The 15,529-nt window shown below is 53.4% G+C and overlaps 1 protein-coding gene and 1 long non-coding RNA gene across 8 annotated transcripts; one reads left to right on the forward strand and one right to left on the reverse strand.

Annotated features, from left to right (window-relative positions):
• Positions 1–961: 961 nt before the first annotated feature.
• On the reverse strand, positions 962–15,478 carry GYS1 (glycogen synthase 1). Of its 4 annotated transcripts, XM_004271064.3 has the most exons (16): positions 15,138–15,477; positions 13,563–13,744; positions 11,442–11,633; positions 10,380–10,565; positions 9,992–10,136; positions 9,034–9,151; positions 8,620–8,740; positions 8,209–8,315; positions 6,921–6,980; positions 6,752–6,830; positions 4,951–5,064; positions 4,540–4,666; positions 3,480–3,575; positions 3,126–3,289; positions 2,584–2,664; positions 962–2,419 (listed from the first exon to the last, which is right to left on the reverse strand). In XM_004271064.3, the coding sequence occupies exons 1-16, from the start codon at positions 15,253–15,255 to the stop codon at positions 2,096–2,098; spliced, it is 2,214 nt and encodes a 737-aa protein (XP_004271112.1). In that variant the 5' UTR covers positions 15,256–15,477; the 3' UTR covers positions 962–2,095. The 4 variants fall into 4 exon arrangements, with proteins under 4 accessions (XP_004271112.1, XP_012389030.1, XP_033286403.1 ...); XM_012533576.3 differs by lacking the exon at positions 13,563–13,744; XM_033430512.2 differs by lacking the exons at positions 8,209–8,315; positions 9,034–9,151 and having other exon boundaries at positions 15,138–15,478.
• LOC117201779 (uncharacterized) lies at positions 3,287–9,240 on the forward strand. Of its 4 annotated transcripts, none has more exons than XR_007474383.1 (4): positions 3,287–3,534; positions 6,620–6,837; positions 7,890–8,089; positions 8,608–9,240. It is a non-coding gene; the product is annotated as an uncharacterized LOC117201779 (long non-coding RNA). The 4 variants fall into 4 exon arrangements; XR_007474384.1 differs by having other exon boundaries at positions 7,890–8,069; XR_007474382.1 differs by lacking the exons at positions 6,620–6,837; positions 7,890–8,089.
• Positions 15,479–15,529: the final 51 nt, after the last annotated feature.

A 15,529-nucleotide genomic window follows, 5' to 3' on the forward strand; every position in this document is an offset into this window, starting at 1 on the left:
AAATGTGAGCTCCTTCATATGGGTAAGTTGAGACAAACTGTGTAAATTACCCATGGTAACCGGGAGGCACACCCAGGTCTGACCTCCAAAGGCTGTTTGTTACAGGTGTGGAATTCAAGGCACATAATAGGTAGAAACTGGCTAGTGGGTCTGAGCAGCTGAGGGCACATGATGTGAAAGAGGTGCTGAGCTAGGGGGTTCAGGGCTCAGCACAGACAGAAATGGGATGTGAAATTATCCAAATGGGAACTGAAGAAGCTTGAAGATGACGTAAGCAGCTGCCGGGTCCAAGCAATAAAACGATGTCAGCTCTGACCCCCCCCACCCCATCCTATTTCTGGTAGCCGAATCTAAGAGGAAACGGCTGCTCAGCACCCTGCCTCTCCTGCTGGTAACTCTGGTGGGGGAGGGGACTCGGGTGTCACAAACACTGCGGCTAACAGAAAGATGGTCACACATCCACCTTCAATCAGAGCTTTCTACTCCCCTGAAAAGCGATTGATTCAGAGATGCACGTGTAGCCTAGGGACGATTAGAACTGAAAGGAGAAAAAGACTTTTTTCCAGAGTCCTAGAAACATGCTCTAAGCCAGTGCTGTCCAACAGAACTTTTTGCAGTGATGGAAGTGTTCTGTATCTGTGCTGTCCAATAGGGTAGCCATGGGCCACGTGTGGCCACAGTGGCTATCGAGCCCTTGCATATGGCTAGCGCTACTGAGGAATTTAAGAGGCTGAGGCAACTTTGCCACTTGCAAGTCGAGTCAAAAACGAGAGAGTTGCCTTCCTTTGAAATAACACTGGAATCCAGTGGCAATCCAAGTCTCTAAGACAGTAGAATGAGACGAGAGAACCGGGACCCAGCAGTGGGCAAAGGGAGGAATCAAGAGGTGAAGAGGGAAGGAAGAGGAGGGTGGGGCCAGGATTGAGGCCCACCAAGCCCTCCGGTCAGACTAGACCTGAGATTCTTAAATATAGATGTATTTTTTCATCTCTGGACACACTTCAATCACACCCCTTCTGCCCTCCCCCCTCCCAATTGCAAACCAAGGGCAGCAGACACAGCACAGCACACGTGAGGGGCCCCTCCCTTTCACCAAAGCTGGGGGCAGGGCACAGCTTAGGGATGGAAGAGCCTCGAGGTAAATATGGAGGTTCTAGAATCCAGTGGGCTGAGTTCTAGACCAGAGGGAAGGGACCAGGATGCAGCAAAGTGGTAAGGTTCTAAATTTGGCAGCTGGGACCTAGAATCCAGTGGTTTCATGGTGGGTCTAGCGGTTGGGGGTTATGTGTGCAGGTACTGGGGAAGACAGCCAGTTGTCCTCAGCAGAGGGATTCCCTGTAGGGTGCAGGAGTTTAGAGATACGCAGAAGAGTTCAGACTCAGGGAAGAAGGAGTAGGGTCTGGTCCAGAAAGGCATCTAGACCAAGACAGCTTGTTCTCCAGTAGGAATGAGAACCAAGTGGTTCTGCCCCCACTTGCTTGGCCAAAGTGCAGAGGAAGAAGGGAGCAGGGGTGGAGGGATCCTCCAGGCAGAGCCGGACACCCCAGGGAGGGCTAAATCACAGTAAACACGAGTGCACTGGCCTGGAGCCCGAGTTCTGGACTTAACCTGCATTAAGTCCCTGAAAGTGCCCCAGCTCTGGACTTGATTGTCTCATTAGCACGGACTGCACGTGGTTTCCAGTGCTTGGTGGCCCCGGGCCAGGCCTGGGCATGGCAGGCTCTGTATGCTGTAAAATTAGCAAGCCGCAAGGGGCTCAAGGAGCCCCAGCATAGAAGGCAACAGAGCAGGTTTCTGAAAACCTCTGGCACCACGGCAGGATAATGGCAGATTCCTGGCCTCTGCGATGGCCTGGGGGACTCCAGGGCACAGATTATGCATTCTGGAACCCAAGAAAGGCACGGCGTTGAGGATTCTGGAGTATTTGGGATTTCGAGAGAGGAGCTAGAGGGGCTGGAGTGTACGGCGGAGGGGGTAGGGCTGTGGACCCCACAGAGGGCTAGGGATCTGGAGTGGAGTTTAGGGACAGCGCCATTCTGCATCCACCCTCAAGATAAGGGAGGCAGTGTTGGCAGGGGAGTGCGGGTCAGGGGACTTAGTTGCGCTCCTCGCCCAGGGAGCTGGCGGGGCTGAGGGGCTCGCTGGGGGTGCTGACTGAGCTGGAGGGCGCTGTGTCCACCGAGCCGCGCTTGCTCCCGCCGGTTGAGGACGTGCAGGAGGCGCGGCGCGGCCACTCCGGGGCGCGGATATTGCGCCGGTCCTTGGCAGCCTCCTCGTCCTCGTCGTAGCGCTCGCCATCTTCATCGGGTGGTCCGTCCCGGGGCTCCTCCTCATCCTCGCTCTGGTGCGGGCTGGAGTGTCTCGACAGTGAGGGCGATGGTGGCACTGAGGCTGGCCGCGGGTAGCGGTAGCCCTGGGTCTGCGTACGGAGGTGTGGGCACAAACCGCATAGTGAGCAGAGGCCTCTGCAGCCTGCCTGGGCGTCCAGCGTCCTTGAGGCCTTGCAACTCCAGGAGGGACACCCTACTTCACCCCACCCTTCTAGCTCCTGGCCCCCCCTAGAGAGACCCCGGATCCACTTACCGCATCAGCCTCGTGGGGCTCGTAGGTGAACTGTTCTGGAAAGGCCTTGGCCAGCGCCATGTGGCGCGCAGACATGTAGTACTTGTTGGGGGGAAAGAAGAGGAGTGGGCATCAGGGGGCAGGAGCCTGACCCCGCCCCCAGCAGGTTTGGAGGTGGGGTGAAGCCTGGTTACACGTTTTATGCAGATGAACACAACCTGCGGTGGTTTCCAGTTGGCCCCTCTGCCAATCATCCATCTTTCAGGCTCCACCCCTTATGTAGATAAGCAGAGCTGTGAATGGACAGTCTCTGAGCCACACTCCTTTAACAGGGGCGGAATTCTCCAGTCAGGTACCTCTTTGGCCGCACCCTTATGCAAATAGAGAACTTCCCACCTCGGTGGTCTTCCAGTCTGAAAGTTGATTCTTTTCTTAAAGGGACAGCAAGCGTTACAAATAGGAAGAGACCATGCCCTTTGCGCCAGCTTTCGAGGCACGGGGAATCAGAGACCCAGAGCCGTAAGTGACTTATTCACAGCAGAGGACAGGGAGGGGAATTATACCCGGCCTAGGTATTTCCAGTCCAGAAGGTCGGAGAGGCGCTCCGTGCGGTTCCGCTGGATAATGCGCTGCCGCCGGCTCTGCTGGCAGAAACTGTAGAGGAAGGAGGTGAGCTGCGAGCAAGAATCATCCAGGCCTCGGAAACGCCGGTCCAGAATGTAGATGCCTGTGGGGGCCAGAAAAAGTCTCAGAAAACAGATTGGGGAAACCTTCATTGTCTCTGGGACTCTGCGGATACCAGGACGCCTCCTCCCACTGGGACTCAGGAGTCCACCCCCTCCTCTCTTAGTGACCCAAGAGACCACGCCCCTCCTTCCCAGGATCCAAGAGTCCCGGCTCTCATTCTGGGCGCTGACCGTAAGCTGAGGGGTCTGCGATGTGTTCCTCCATGAAGCAGCCGAAACCAGAAAGGTTGGTGGAGACACTGGGGATACCCATAACCGTGCACTCAGCTGCGGGAAGGCGTGAGAAAGGTCCGCTTAGCTTGCCCCTCTTTATTGCCTTAAATCCCAGTGAAAGCCCCAATGGCGCCCTCTATTGGCTCCTTTAATAAGAGCCGGGCGCTGTGCCGCGCAAGTCAGGAACCAGACAAATTAGGCTGTGCATTAAAGTATGATAGTCCCTATTCCTTAGAGGGGAAGCTACTAGGCTCAGAAAAGGGAATTCATTTGCCCCAAGGCCTCAGGGTAAGGAAGAGTCCATAATTGGGTAATAAGGATGCTAATTTATTGAGCACGGTATTCTGGGCCAATGTCTACCATTTTAATTTATCCTCATGACCTGTAAGACACTTTTTTGTGCCAGACTGCACTGTTTTGGTTGTCATAGCTTTATAGTCTGTTTTGACAAGAGGTAAGACAAGGTCTCTCATTATTACTATCACTGTGTACAGAGCACCTACTACACCTCGCTTACTCCCTTAAATAACGCTGAGAAATGCTTCAAGGAGTTTATTATAATTTTTATATAAGTGTTTCTAAAAACCTCTGTAAGCTGCGAAAGTAGGCACTACATACAAGGCTTATGGGAAAAATAGGGTTGGAGCTGGTCACACAAAACCTATGCACCATTTTAACCGTGGATGAAACTGGCAAACTTGTCAAATCACTCATCATTTAAGAAATATTACAGCAAATGTGGTGTTTATTTTGCCTTAAAAACATATGAAAGTAGCTTGATTGTTAGAGAACAAGCTGTGCATTTAGCTGTTGTTGTTTTGGGGAACCAAACAGTAGCAAATTGGGAGAAATCACGTGTGAACTCTGACATCAGCCCTCTAGTTACTCACATGAGCTACTGTGTCACAAAAACACATGAACAGACTTGTTTCCATTGTTCCTGTTTTGCAAAGGAGGAGTCTGGAGCTCAGGAAGGGCCGGTCCCTTGTCCTGGGATCACGCCAGACGCTGAACTCACCTGGTGTGTAGCCCCAAGGCTCATAGTAGGAGGGGAAGACGCCCAGGTGGCAGCCGCGGACAAACTCCTCATAGTCCACAGGGAGCAGGGGGCTCGTGGAGGAGAGGAACTCCGGGTGAAAAATCACCTGGCAGTGGAAAACAAGGGCTCAGCCCGAGCACCTTATTTAGCTACTCCCTGGGGATCCCAGAGAGGATGAAAAAGTTGTCTAAAGCCACACAAGACAGTGTCAGGACAAAGACTGGAATCCAAGTCTGCCTCAGAAGCAAAGGTTCTTTCTAAACATTGCAATCCTTTGACATACCAGGGGAGATGGGGAATGTGAGGCTCAGGCTCCAGCCCCCATATCACCGCCCTCCCCAGCACCCCCCCACCCCCCCATGCCCAACCCACCCTGGCCAGTGCCCTCACCTTGACCCTGTCGGCACTACTATTGAAGAGGCCAATTCGGCGGATGGTGGTCAAAATAGGATCTGAGGAGTCGTCCAGCATATTGTGGGTGCACACAGGAGGGAAAGACTGCCGCTGTAGGGGCCACAAGTGGGGTGGGGGGGTCAGGGAAGGGACAGAGGGTTTCCTACTTCCCCATGAGCCATGCTCATCCTGGGGATCTAAGGAGACAATTCCCATCAGGTTGTGGAGCAACAAACCCAAGAGATTACCAGGAGTTGTAGATTTCCTACTTGGCTCTATCTGTAAAGGTTTTCTTTTCCCTTTAATAACCACCATAAGCCGAAAAGAAACTACAATCCCAGCTGTCTTAGAGGCAGAGCCAGTGTTAACATGCCTCATAGACTAGAGGGAGTTGTAGCTATCTTGTTCTGTACTCTGGGCTTTCATCAAAGAAACCCAAAGGGACTGTAACTCCCAGCAGTTGATGGGGGCTGTGCCTTTCAGGGGCTGCTTGCCGGAAGTTATAGTTTTCTTATGAAAATCCTGGATCTCTTTCTCTCCAAGTTCCTTTTACTCTCCATCCTGTATTCTCTCCACCTCCACCCTCAAAAGAGGCCCAAAGAAACCACAATTCCCAAGAGCCACTGGAGGAAGACAGAGCTAGTGTGATAGCAGTCCCAGGGGCTGCTGGGATATATAGTTCTTTGCAGCTGTCCCATTATTCCTCTCATTAAAAGATCTACTCATCTTCAGTTTACTGACTCCAGGAGCCCAGGAAACTACAACTCCCAGCAGCCCCATGGCAGAAACATTCTCAGTGAGGCCGACTGTCTTAGGAACTACTGGAAATTATAGTTTGGCCAAAAACAATTCACACCTTGTTTGTGCAACTTGGCTGTCTTGGTTTCCATTCCCCAGGATTGGGGGAAATCACCAACCCTGACTATAGGTACCAAAAACCCTTGACTCCAGAGGATAAAAGAACTCTAATTCCCAGAAGTTTCTGGGGCAAGGGAAGAGTCAAGGTAGCAGAAAGCCCTGGGGGCTGCTGGGAGTTGTGGTTCTCATTTTGTGACTGCTAATTTTCTCTAAGGTTTCCCACCCATCTAATTAACCCCAGGTATCTAAAGAAGCTACAACTCCCAGGGGTATTTGGAGACTAAGACACAACCAGTGGGATAAGAAACAGTAGCTGCTGAAAGTTTTCAATGTTCTTCAGTGAATAACTGTTGTTTTTGTTGTTTTTTCTTCTTCTTTGATCGCACCATGCGGCACGTGGGATTTTAGTCCCCAACCAGGGATCGAACCCGCACCCCCTGTATTTGAAGCACAGAGTCTTAACCCCTGGACTGCCAGGGAAGTCCCGAAATAATTTTTTTAGCTGACCTGGCTCTATCCCTAGAGGCCCAACAAAACTACCACTCCCAGCAGTCTCTGGGGGAAGAGGTGGAGGTAGCTTGCAGCAAGGCCCAGGGTTAGCTGGGAGTTGCAGCTCTCCTTTTGTGGCTATCTTGACTTTAGTTTAAGGTCCCTTCCACCTTTTGTTCATGGATCCCCAAGGACTCAAAGAAACTACAACTCCCAGAAGCCTCTGTGGCAGAATAAGCTGTGGGAAAGCAGGCTGCCCTAAAGGCTTCTGGGAATTCAAGTTCTACCAGTCAGCTCACACACACCCTTCTGGCTTCAGAATTGATTCCTTGAATAAGGACTGACAACAAAGCAGAACTCCCAGCCATCTCTGGGGTCAGAGCTAACACGGCAAGCTGCCTCCAGGGCTGCTGGGAATCGCCATCTTTCGACTCAGGAGTCCAAACCATACCTGCGTGGCAAAGATGGCTCTCTTCATCATAGTGAAGTCCTCCTTGTCCAGCATCTTGTTCATGTCTGGGAGGCTCCCCCTGTAAGGTGAGCAGTGGGATGCATCTGGGAATGGGTGATGAGAGGGTTTAGAGCCCAGGAGGCTGCAGGGCTGAGGGCGGGACACTCACACCAGCAAGGATTCATAAAGCTTCCTCCCAAACTTCTCCTTCACTGTGTTGGCCGTATCCCTGGAAGGAGCAGAGCGACAACATCACTTATAGACCAGCTGCCATTTATTGTTAGGCTTCTGGGGCAGCTGGGAAGTTGAGGTCTGAGCAGAGAAGCTCTGGATATTTCTGGCTGGAGGATGGAGACTCAGGGAATAGGCCCTGGAAGGCTCGGATCCCTTGTGCTTTGCATCAGCTCTGCGGCCAGGGACAGGTGGCCTTCCCTCTCGGACTTGAATGCCTCATCTGTCAGATGGGGATAAAAATAGAAGCAACCTCAAAGGTTTGCAGTGAGAATTCGATGAGGTCATGACAAAAAGTGCACAGTGCCCATCACACAGAGCCTTCCAAAAATGTCAGCTATTATTAGGACTTAGGCTAGTCCTGGTAGTCGTGATGCTAAGCCCCATTTTATAAAAAGGGAAAATTACATTCTGAGAGAGGAAAATGTATGGACACAAGTAAAGCTAGCAAAGAGTGCCACCCTACAACTTCATTGACATTCCTCTGTTCATGGTCCTCTCGTAGCTCTAGCCTCATTTTCTACCCCATCTCCCTAGGGTACTCTGCTTCAGCCCCGCTGGCTTCCTTGCTGTTTCTCAAACATGCCTCAGGGCCTTTGCACTTGCCATTCCCTCTGCCTGAAATGCTGTTCCCCAGATACACACAGGGTTTCCTCCCTTGTTTCCTCTCTTGGTCTCTACTTGCTGGCACTTACTCAGTGTGGCCTGTCCTGACAACCCTGTCTCATATTCCAGTCCTGCTTTTTTTTGCCACAGCACTTTCTATAGAACTTTCTAGAATGTGAACACAATAAGGGCAGAGATTTTATCTTTTTGCCTCACAGCTGTGTTCCCAGTGCCTAGAACAGCACCTGGCACGCAGTAGGAGCTCAAGAAATAGCTGATGGCTAACAGGTGTTTTTTACAGATGAGGAAACTGAGGCTTGAAGACGGGGAGTGGTTTGCCTAAAGTCACAAAGCCAGAGCAGGACAGGGGCATGAGCGGGATCTCGCCAGCTTGATACCAGAGCCCTGGTCATGCTGTCACACTTGTCCTGCCTGCGACTGCGACTTCGTACTGCCCCCGAGTTGCAGGCATCTGGAGCAAGTAACTTTGCTGGGAATCAGGTGGGGGATGGGTTGATCATGTCACAGATGACAAAACTGAGACTCCAGGAGAAACAGGGGACCCAAAGCACACAGCTGGGAGTGGGAGCGGCAGGGATGCCGGGCTGAGGGCTGCTGACCAAAGCTGCTTGCGCACGGCTTGGCCCTTAAGGGTTTCCACGTTGAAATTGTTGGTCCGAGCTGGCATGATGAAGAAGGCAACCACTGTCTGCTCGCTGCCATTCACCTGGGGCAGAGGAAAGGGAGGGTGTGTGTGTGTGTGCGTGTGAGTGTGTGAGGATCACATGGGAGAAGGCTGTCCCACCCTTTGCCACCCCCCAAGACCACGAGGACCCTGCCATGCCCCTCACTGTCAAGGAGAATTATAGGACAGAGGTACCATTCCCACGGGGACTCTGATCTTCTTTCTGGGTCCCTACACTCCTGTTTTACACATGGGTTTCCCTGCCCCCACCTCCCCAGGTCTCCGTTCTCCCCAGTCATGTACTGATTTTCTCATCCTCCTTGTCCCCTTGCAGCCCAGGCCTTACTCTGAGCAGATAGTTGAGCCGGGCCAAGGCCTCCAGGAAGACATCGGCCCCCTTGTTGGAGAATTCATAGCGGCCAGCGATAAAGAAGTACAAGGTCTTGTCCAAGTTGAAGTCCAGGTGCCTAAAGAAGCCACAACACAGGGTGAAGCCAAGACCCTCACCCACTAGCCCCAGCCTTGAAACTACAAACCCCAGAAGCCACAGGGGCAAAGAACATCTTAGGACAGAGGCATCATGGGAACTCCTGGGAATTGTTCTTTTCTCCTTAGATGGGGATTTCCTTAAATACTCAGCCATTGTTCTGGCGCTCAAGAACTCAAGAGGCTGAGTCTTCAGCTGTCCCCTCTGCTGGCCCCAGGAGTCTGGGTTCCCAACCACCCTCTCTCTCAAGACCTAGGTATCTGGCCTACATACCCATAAAAATGGCCCCGCACAAACTCCTGGATTCGAGCCTTGCTCTGAGCATGGAGGTTCTGGAACTCATGCATGGCAGAGAATTTCTTCACATTCAGTCCATTGGGGGTCACGATATCTGGGATTGGGGGAGAAGGTCCCACATTTCATTTCTTCATTTCTTCGTTCAGATCAATGTGGCTGAATGAATAAATGAAGGAAAGACCCCTTTCCTTTCACGATGTCTTTGTTTCAATAGCTCCCCAGTGAGCTCCTGTGGTGACCCAGCTGCCCTGCCACTCAGATACCTTCTTGCCCAATATTGCATGCTTATATTCACAAGTCAGACTACAACTCCCATCAGCCCCTGTGAATGGCTAACAAGACAGGGAACAGAGCAACATCGGGGCTTCTGGGAGTTGTAGCTCTTTTGTTTCCCCTATGCCACCCTGAGCTGGGGGAATGAGTCAATGTCCCCATCCTGCTTCTCTATCTTCAAGCCTCTTTTAGGGCCCCAACCATTTCCTATTATCATAGAAATTAAAGCATGTCAGTGAAAAACTATAACCTCCATCAGCTCCTGGGGCAAAATTCCAGGAATATAAGGAGCTAGACAGCCAAAGGTATTCTGGGAGTTATAGTTCTCACCTTATACCCAATGAGAATGGATGCTATAGTTTGGGAAGAATAACTGGTTCCAACACTGCTTTTCTCAAACACAAAATGCAAGGAACCTCCTTCCTCTTTCAGAAGACCAATATCTACATTAGCCAGTAAGAGAATTTTACCATTTCTGAAATTAAAGAAACTACACTTCCCATTAGCCTCTAGGGCATGCAGCCAGGCAGCCTCATATTCAGGTCACCAACCTAGGGCATTTTAGGAGTTGTAGTTCTCTGCTCTTTACAGCAAAAACATTGCAACAGGCCTTGGCATAGACTACCTCGCTTACGTCTACAGACCCAGGCCTATTTCCTACCTGGTTTCCTTTTGAGTAGGTGCTGAGCCTCAATGGCGGTAATCTGGGACACGGTAGTGAAGACATGAGCGCAGTGGGCTGCCGCCCGCTCCATGCAGTAGCGGTGATAGATTTGCCTCTCACCTGCTTCCTTGTCCACGTTGAACTGGGTAGGGAGGGAGGGCAATCAGGTTAGAAGAACTGGGGAGAAGACAGGCGGTCCAGACTCCAGGGTCTTAGGGGAGATTGGGCCATGAAGCTGGACTCCTGGGCCTGAGGGTGGAGGGGGTTGGGGACTTGGATTCCTGGGTCCTGGGGGAAGAGGGAACTTGATCCCCTTGGGCTTCGCAGACAGCCTCGGGCTGTCCTGAAATATTGGCAACCCCCATCTGCCACCCTCCCAGCTCACATTCTCCAGGTTGTTGTAGAAGTCCACGGCACCGGCACACAGGTATCGCCCCAGCAGCGTGGCGTGGGTCGTGAAGATGGTAGCCACGGGCAGCCGCCGGGCACGGCATAGGCAGAGCCCGATGCCCGCCAACCACTCATGGAAGTGTGCAACCACATGTGGTTTCTCCTCGCTCTGGGCCAGGAACTGTGGGGCAATAGGGATAGGGAGACACACATGTGTCTCCATGTGTGTTGTGAAGACAACCAGCAATCCCCAACGTGGATGAAGAAGCAGGGGAGAGGTCAATCTATCCCCACAACCGCACAGAGTGGGTGCTGACCCATTGCAATCCCCATGGGACAAGGAGCTCTAAATCCTTAAGGCAGCCAGACTAGCTAGCTTACTTCATTCCCAGAGGCTGATGGGAGCTGTGTTTTTTTGACCAACCTTCGAAGTCCCAGAAGGGCTGAATTGGAAAGACCAAAGTTTTAGTGTCCCCAAGTCCTGAACACAATTCCTGGACACCTTTTATGTCAATCAAGAGTAGACCTGTACTGGATACTGGTTGAAGGACTACAACTCCCAGAATGCCCTAGGAGCGGCCAATTCATAAACTGTCCCAGGGTATGGGAAACAAGTTTCTTGAGCCTTTTAAAACCTAAGAGAGGGTCTGAATTGGGGTTCCTGGTTCTCAGATAGGCTAGGGATTCCCAAACATCCGGGGACTCATCTGAGAGCCAAGTCCCGCCCATATTAGAGAACTACAACTCCCAGAACTCCCTGGGGGGGGGTGAGCCCTCCCGTCAAGCCAGCCTCCCCAAGAGCTAATGGCTTAGAATTCCTATATTTGGAAGACTGGAGTGAATGAAGCTGGGGTTGGGAGACTGGGTCTTTGAGGAAAGAAGAATCTTGGCCCCTGGATGTCCATATTGCCAGAGATCAGAGCTAATCCTCGGTTTAAAGGACTACAACTCCCAGAATGCTCTGGGAGACACTGGCCACCCTCTGGCCTCGGATGGCCATTGTAATTTGGGGCCTGGGGTCGAAAGGAGTGACACGGGGATTGGCAGTGGGGCCTACCTCACCCAGGAACCAGGTGGTGAGGAAACCAAAAAGGACGGCGTCGTTGCCTTCCCGGTCATACCAGGGCACCCCGATGTTGCACGTGTCCCATAGCTCCCCCTTCCAGCGCTCCAGGGCCCAGGCTGAGGCCCCCACGTCGAGAAGCACCACCAGGGGGCCCCCCTCGATCAGCCAGCGCCCGAAATACACCTGCAGGGGGACACAGGGAGGCTTAGGGTTTGGGCCACCTGTCTCTGGGCACAGCAACTGCGTTTCTCCCATCCCCAGGGAGACGTCTGGGTTCATGGCCTCAGTGCTTCTGCCTTCTGTTTCTGTATCTAATGCTAATTTCTCACCTACTGCCTTATTTCTCTATTTGCCATTAGTTATTCCCACCACAATTTTTTCCCATCTCGGCTGCAGCATCTCCCTATCCCTTGCTTAGTTTCTCTAACAGTTGCCTCTCTTCTCTACTTATAAACCCACATTGCACGTGTCCTGTCTCTGTGCCCCCAGTGCCTTACTTCTCCACCCTGCTAATCATTTCTCCAGCTCGCTGCCTTGCTTCTGTGTTCGCTGCCACATTTCTCTCACCAACCATAATGCTGCTTTCTCCCATTATCTTTCCTTTCTGCCGCTCACTCCTTGTACTGGCTCCTCCTTCTTCCACTCGCTCCCTTGTTTCTGATCCTTTCGCCATATATTTGTCACCTGCTTCCTCTTTTCTCTGCCCATAGGCCCATCTTGTACTTTGCAGCCTCATTTCTAACACTGCCCACCCACTTTCCATGCATGGGGGCTACATTTTTCTACCCACTGCCGTGTTTCTAAGCCTCGTGGTCGCATTTCTGGCCCTGCCACGTTTCATTGATCTGTTGCTTTCCTCCCGAGACCGTGATCCAGATTTTGGGCCTGCTGCCAGATTTTGGGCCGAAAAGCCGTCCTACTCATCCCCAACCTGGCTTTTCCCGGCTTTAGGCGCCTGACCCCCTATGCTCCTCCCCCTCCCAGCTGTTGTCTGCCCTTTTGCTGGGGGGGCTATTCTTAGGCCCCCAGCACATGGACAGCAGCTGCCATGGGGGAGGGACTGGGCTGCCCTAGGGTTCCTTAGGGACACAGTCCCGTCTAACTGGACTCCAGACCCCACCCCAAATCAGAGGCTGTGAATGAATGAAGGCAGCATTGTACCTCTCCCTCCCAGACCCAAATGTCTGCACCTCAGCCCTGCTGCCTTATGGCCCTCTCCCTGGGGGACAGCCACCTTTCTGTCCTCATCCTTCAATTCTCAGCGGGTGCCTGGGACTCTCCCCTCCTCCTTTTAATTCCTGGCTGCGCATCCAAAACTCTGTCCCCTGGGTTTGCCTGCCTACCTCTCCTCCCTTCCTCAATATTCCATCTTCCTCTCTCCTTCGAGATCCTTCTCTCTAAAACATCAGGCTACCTCTTTTCTGTATCTGGACTCTGTCTATCTCCCTATTGCTCTAACCACTGGGGCCACCATCACTTTTTGGAACACTCAGCCTCTCTCCATTGCCTGCCTGTCCACCTCAGTCTGCAAGTGTGGCTGCTTTCAGTAATAATGACGATGATAATAATAACCACGACGACACCTCACAGCTCACAGACAGTACTAACTGCATGCCAGGTCCTGGGCTGAACACTTTTTATGAACTATTTCATCCTCCCAGGAAACCTATAAAGCGGATGCTATTAGCATGTTCATTCGCCAAGGTCACAAGGCAGGAAGCAGAGAAGGCGAATTTGAACTTCAGGCTCCAGAACTCCTGCTCTGGCCTCCTGCCTCACCCCCAAGCCCACCTCCCCTGGGTTTTGTCTGGCTGTCCATCTAGCTCTTTTCCTCTCTCTGGATCTGAGGATCTTGGCCTCTTGGGACCATCTTTCAGTCTGTCTCATACCTGCTGTCTGTCAGTCCATTCACCAATGTCTTAGAGCTGGGGGTTCACCCACTCACTTCACGGGGTCCTGCATCTGTCTGAGTGTCTGTCAGATACCTGCCCGGGAAAGTGCTGGGCCATCCTGAGTTTCTGTCCATGCCTCCCTCTCTCCCTGGGGCTGTCCATCCCCTGCTCCTTCTCTTGCTGCTGCCCCCACCCTGCCCTCAGCCGGGCCATGTCCCACCTTGCAGCCCTTGCTGTTCATGGAGTCCAGCGTCCTCTTCAGGGCTGGGGTCGGGGGCTCGAGCAGTTCCACCTGGGTCCTCACGCCCTGCTCCGTGTACGGTCCCACCAGGTAGTAGTTGTCGCCCCACTCATCCCCTGTCACCTTCGCCTTCGTCTGCAGCACCGTGTAGATGCCACCCACTGTGGGCAGAGGTCCACAGATCTGGGGCCTGGGGCGGGGTGGGGGGTGGGGCCGCGGGAGCCCCGGACCTCTGGCTCAGAGGGAAAAGGGGTCTGGGAGCCCACACTTCAGAGTCAGAGGAAGGAGGGGAGAGGGCAGTGGTGGACAGTACTCCTGGGTCTATGGGAGAAGGGGGCTGGGGTCGGGACTTGAAGGGAGGAGGGTGCTGAGTCTGAGAGAAGGGGCTGGGGGCCTAGGCTTCTAGGTGTGAGGGAATTAGGGGCTGGGGCTGAGGAGGACATAACCTGACAAGGGTTATTAGGGCCTAGCTTCTTGAGTTCCCAGCTTACAGGAGCTGGATTTAAATTCCCAGTCAGGCTCCAGGACACAGTAAGGGAGAATCCCTCTTCGTGGCCTCATTTAGGTTCTCGGAGTTGCCCCAAAGAAGCCAGAGCTGTTATTCCTCACCCCCCAACGGACTCTGCCGACCTGTCCCTCAGTTCCCTCTCCCTACATGGGGACACAGGCATGCAGGGCCCTGCCCCTCCCATGACTCCACTCCAGACCCAGGAGTCTGGGCCTCCAGCCTCCTTACCTCCTGAAGCCTGGGCCCTGGAGATCCATGTCTCCATGTTCACAGACCTCCCCTTTCTCTCCCAAGACTCAGCAAAGCAAAATCCCAGCTCCCTTTGTTCCGTGGAGCTAGACTGCCTAGCTCTTGGGATTCCAGCCCCAGCCTTCTCCAAACCCAGAACCTCAGGCCCTTTGGAGCCCAGAACCCAGAAATCCAGGCCCCCAGCCACTCCCATCCCAGGGCCCAGCCCCTGACCAGCTTAGGACTTCCCAGCCTTTCCCCATTCCTGCGCGCATGTCTCTGAGGCTACAGGCTCCTCTACTCCTAAGAACCCAGAGCTCAGGCCCTCAGAACCCAGGCATCCAGGCCCTAACTCTCTCTCACCCTAGGATCTAAGAATTAGGGTCTCCAGCCCCTTCACGTCTTTACTCTCAAATGACCAGTTCCCCAAATTCTCCCACCACGATTCACGCATCGAATCTCCAAGTGGGCTCTCTCCCAAATCCGGAGTTACAGCCCAAGACCTTTCCCCCTAGGGCCACAGTTCCGAAGTGCAAACCCCTCCCCCCATCTCCTTCCCTATTGAGGACCCAGGTCTCTGGTCTTTTTTCATTTTAGCCCCCTCACCCCTAGGACCCAGGACCTGGGTTTCCAACCTCCTTTCATCTTAGGCGACTTATCCCCTCCCTCCAGGGCCCAGGAGACAAACTCCAGTCCCTCCCCAAGGACACAGGAGTCACAGGCTCCTTGCCCAGGACCCAAGAGTCATGCCATGCAGCCTCGTTACCCCCATCCCCGACTGCCCTTCTCGTCCGGGTCCCTCCGCCCGGCGTGCTCACCCTTGTTGGCCACCTCCCAGGCCACCTCAAAGAGCACTGTGTTCTCCAGGTCGAATTCATCGTCCCAATCCTCCAGTCCTGGCAGTGAGGACACGGACAAACTGCGGTTTAGAGGCATGGCCGACGCGGTTAGAGGGCTCCGGGGGCCACAGGTGGGGGCCCCAGAGGTGTCTGAGGAATGCACTGGGCAGGGCGCTGGGCCAGGTAGCTGGTGCCCGACGGGAAGCTTGCACCACCCTCAGCTTCCTATTGCACGACCGCACTACCGCCTGGAGCGCTCGGACCGGGGCCGGAGGCGGCCGCAGCGTCACTGAGCCCAGTGGGTTTCCTGCAGTGAAACCTTGTGGCCACCAGGAGACGGTGCCCGCCCCCCGGCCAGCGCCATTGGTCTG

The sequence above is a fragment of the Orcinus orca genome, chromosome 20, assembly GCF_937001465.1.
Source record: "Orcinus orca chromosome 20, mOrcOrc1.1, whole genome shotgun sequence".
NCBI classification, from domain to species: Eukaryota; Metazoa; Chordata; class Mammalia; order Artiodactyla; family Delphinidae; genus Orcinus; species Orcinus orca.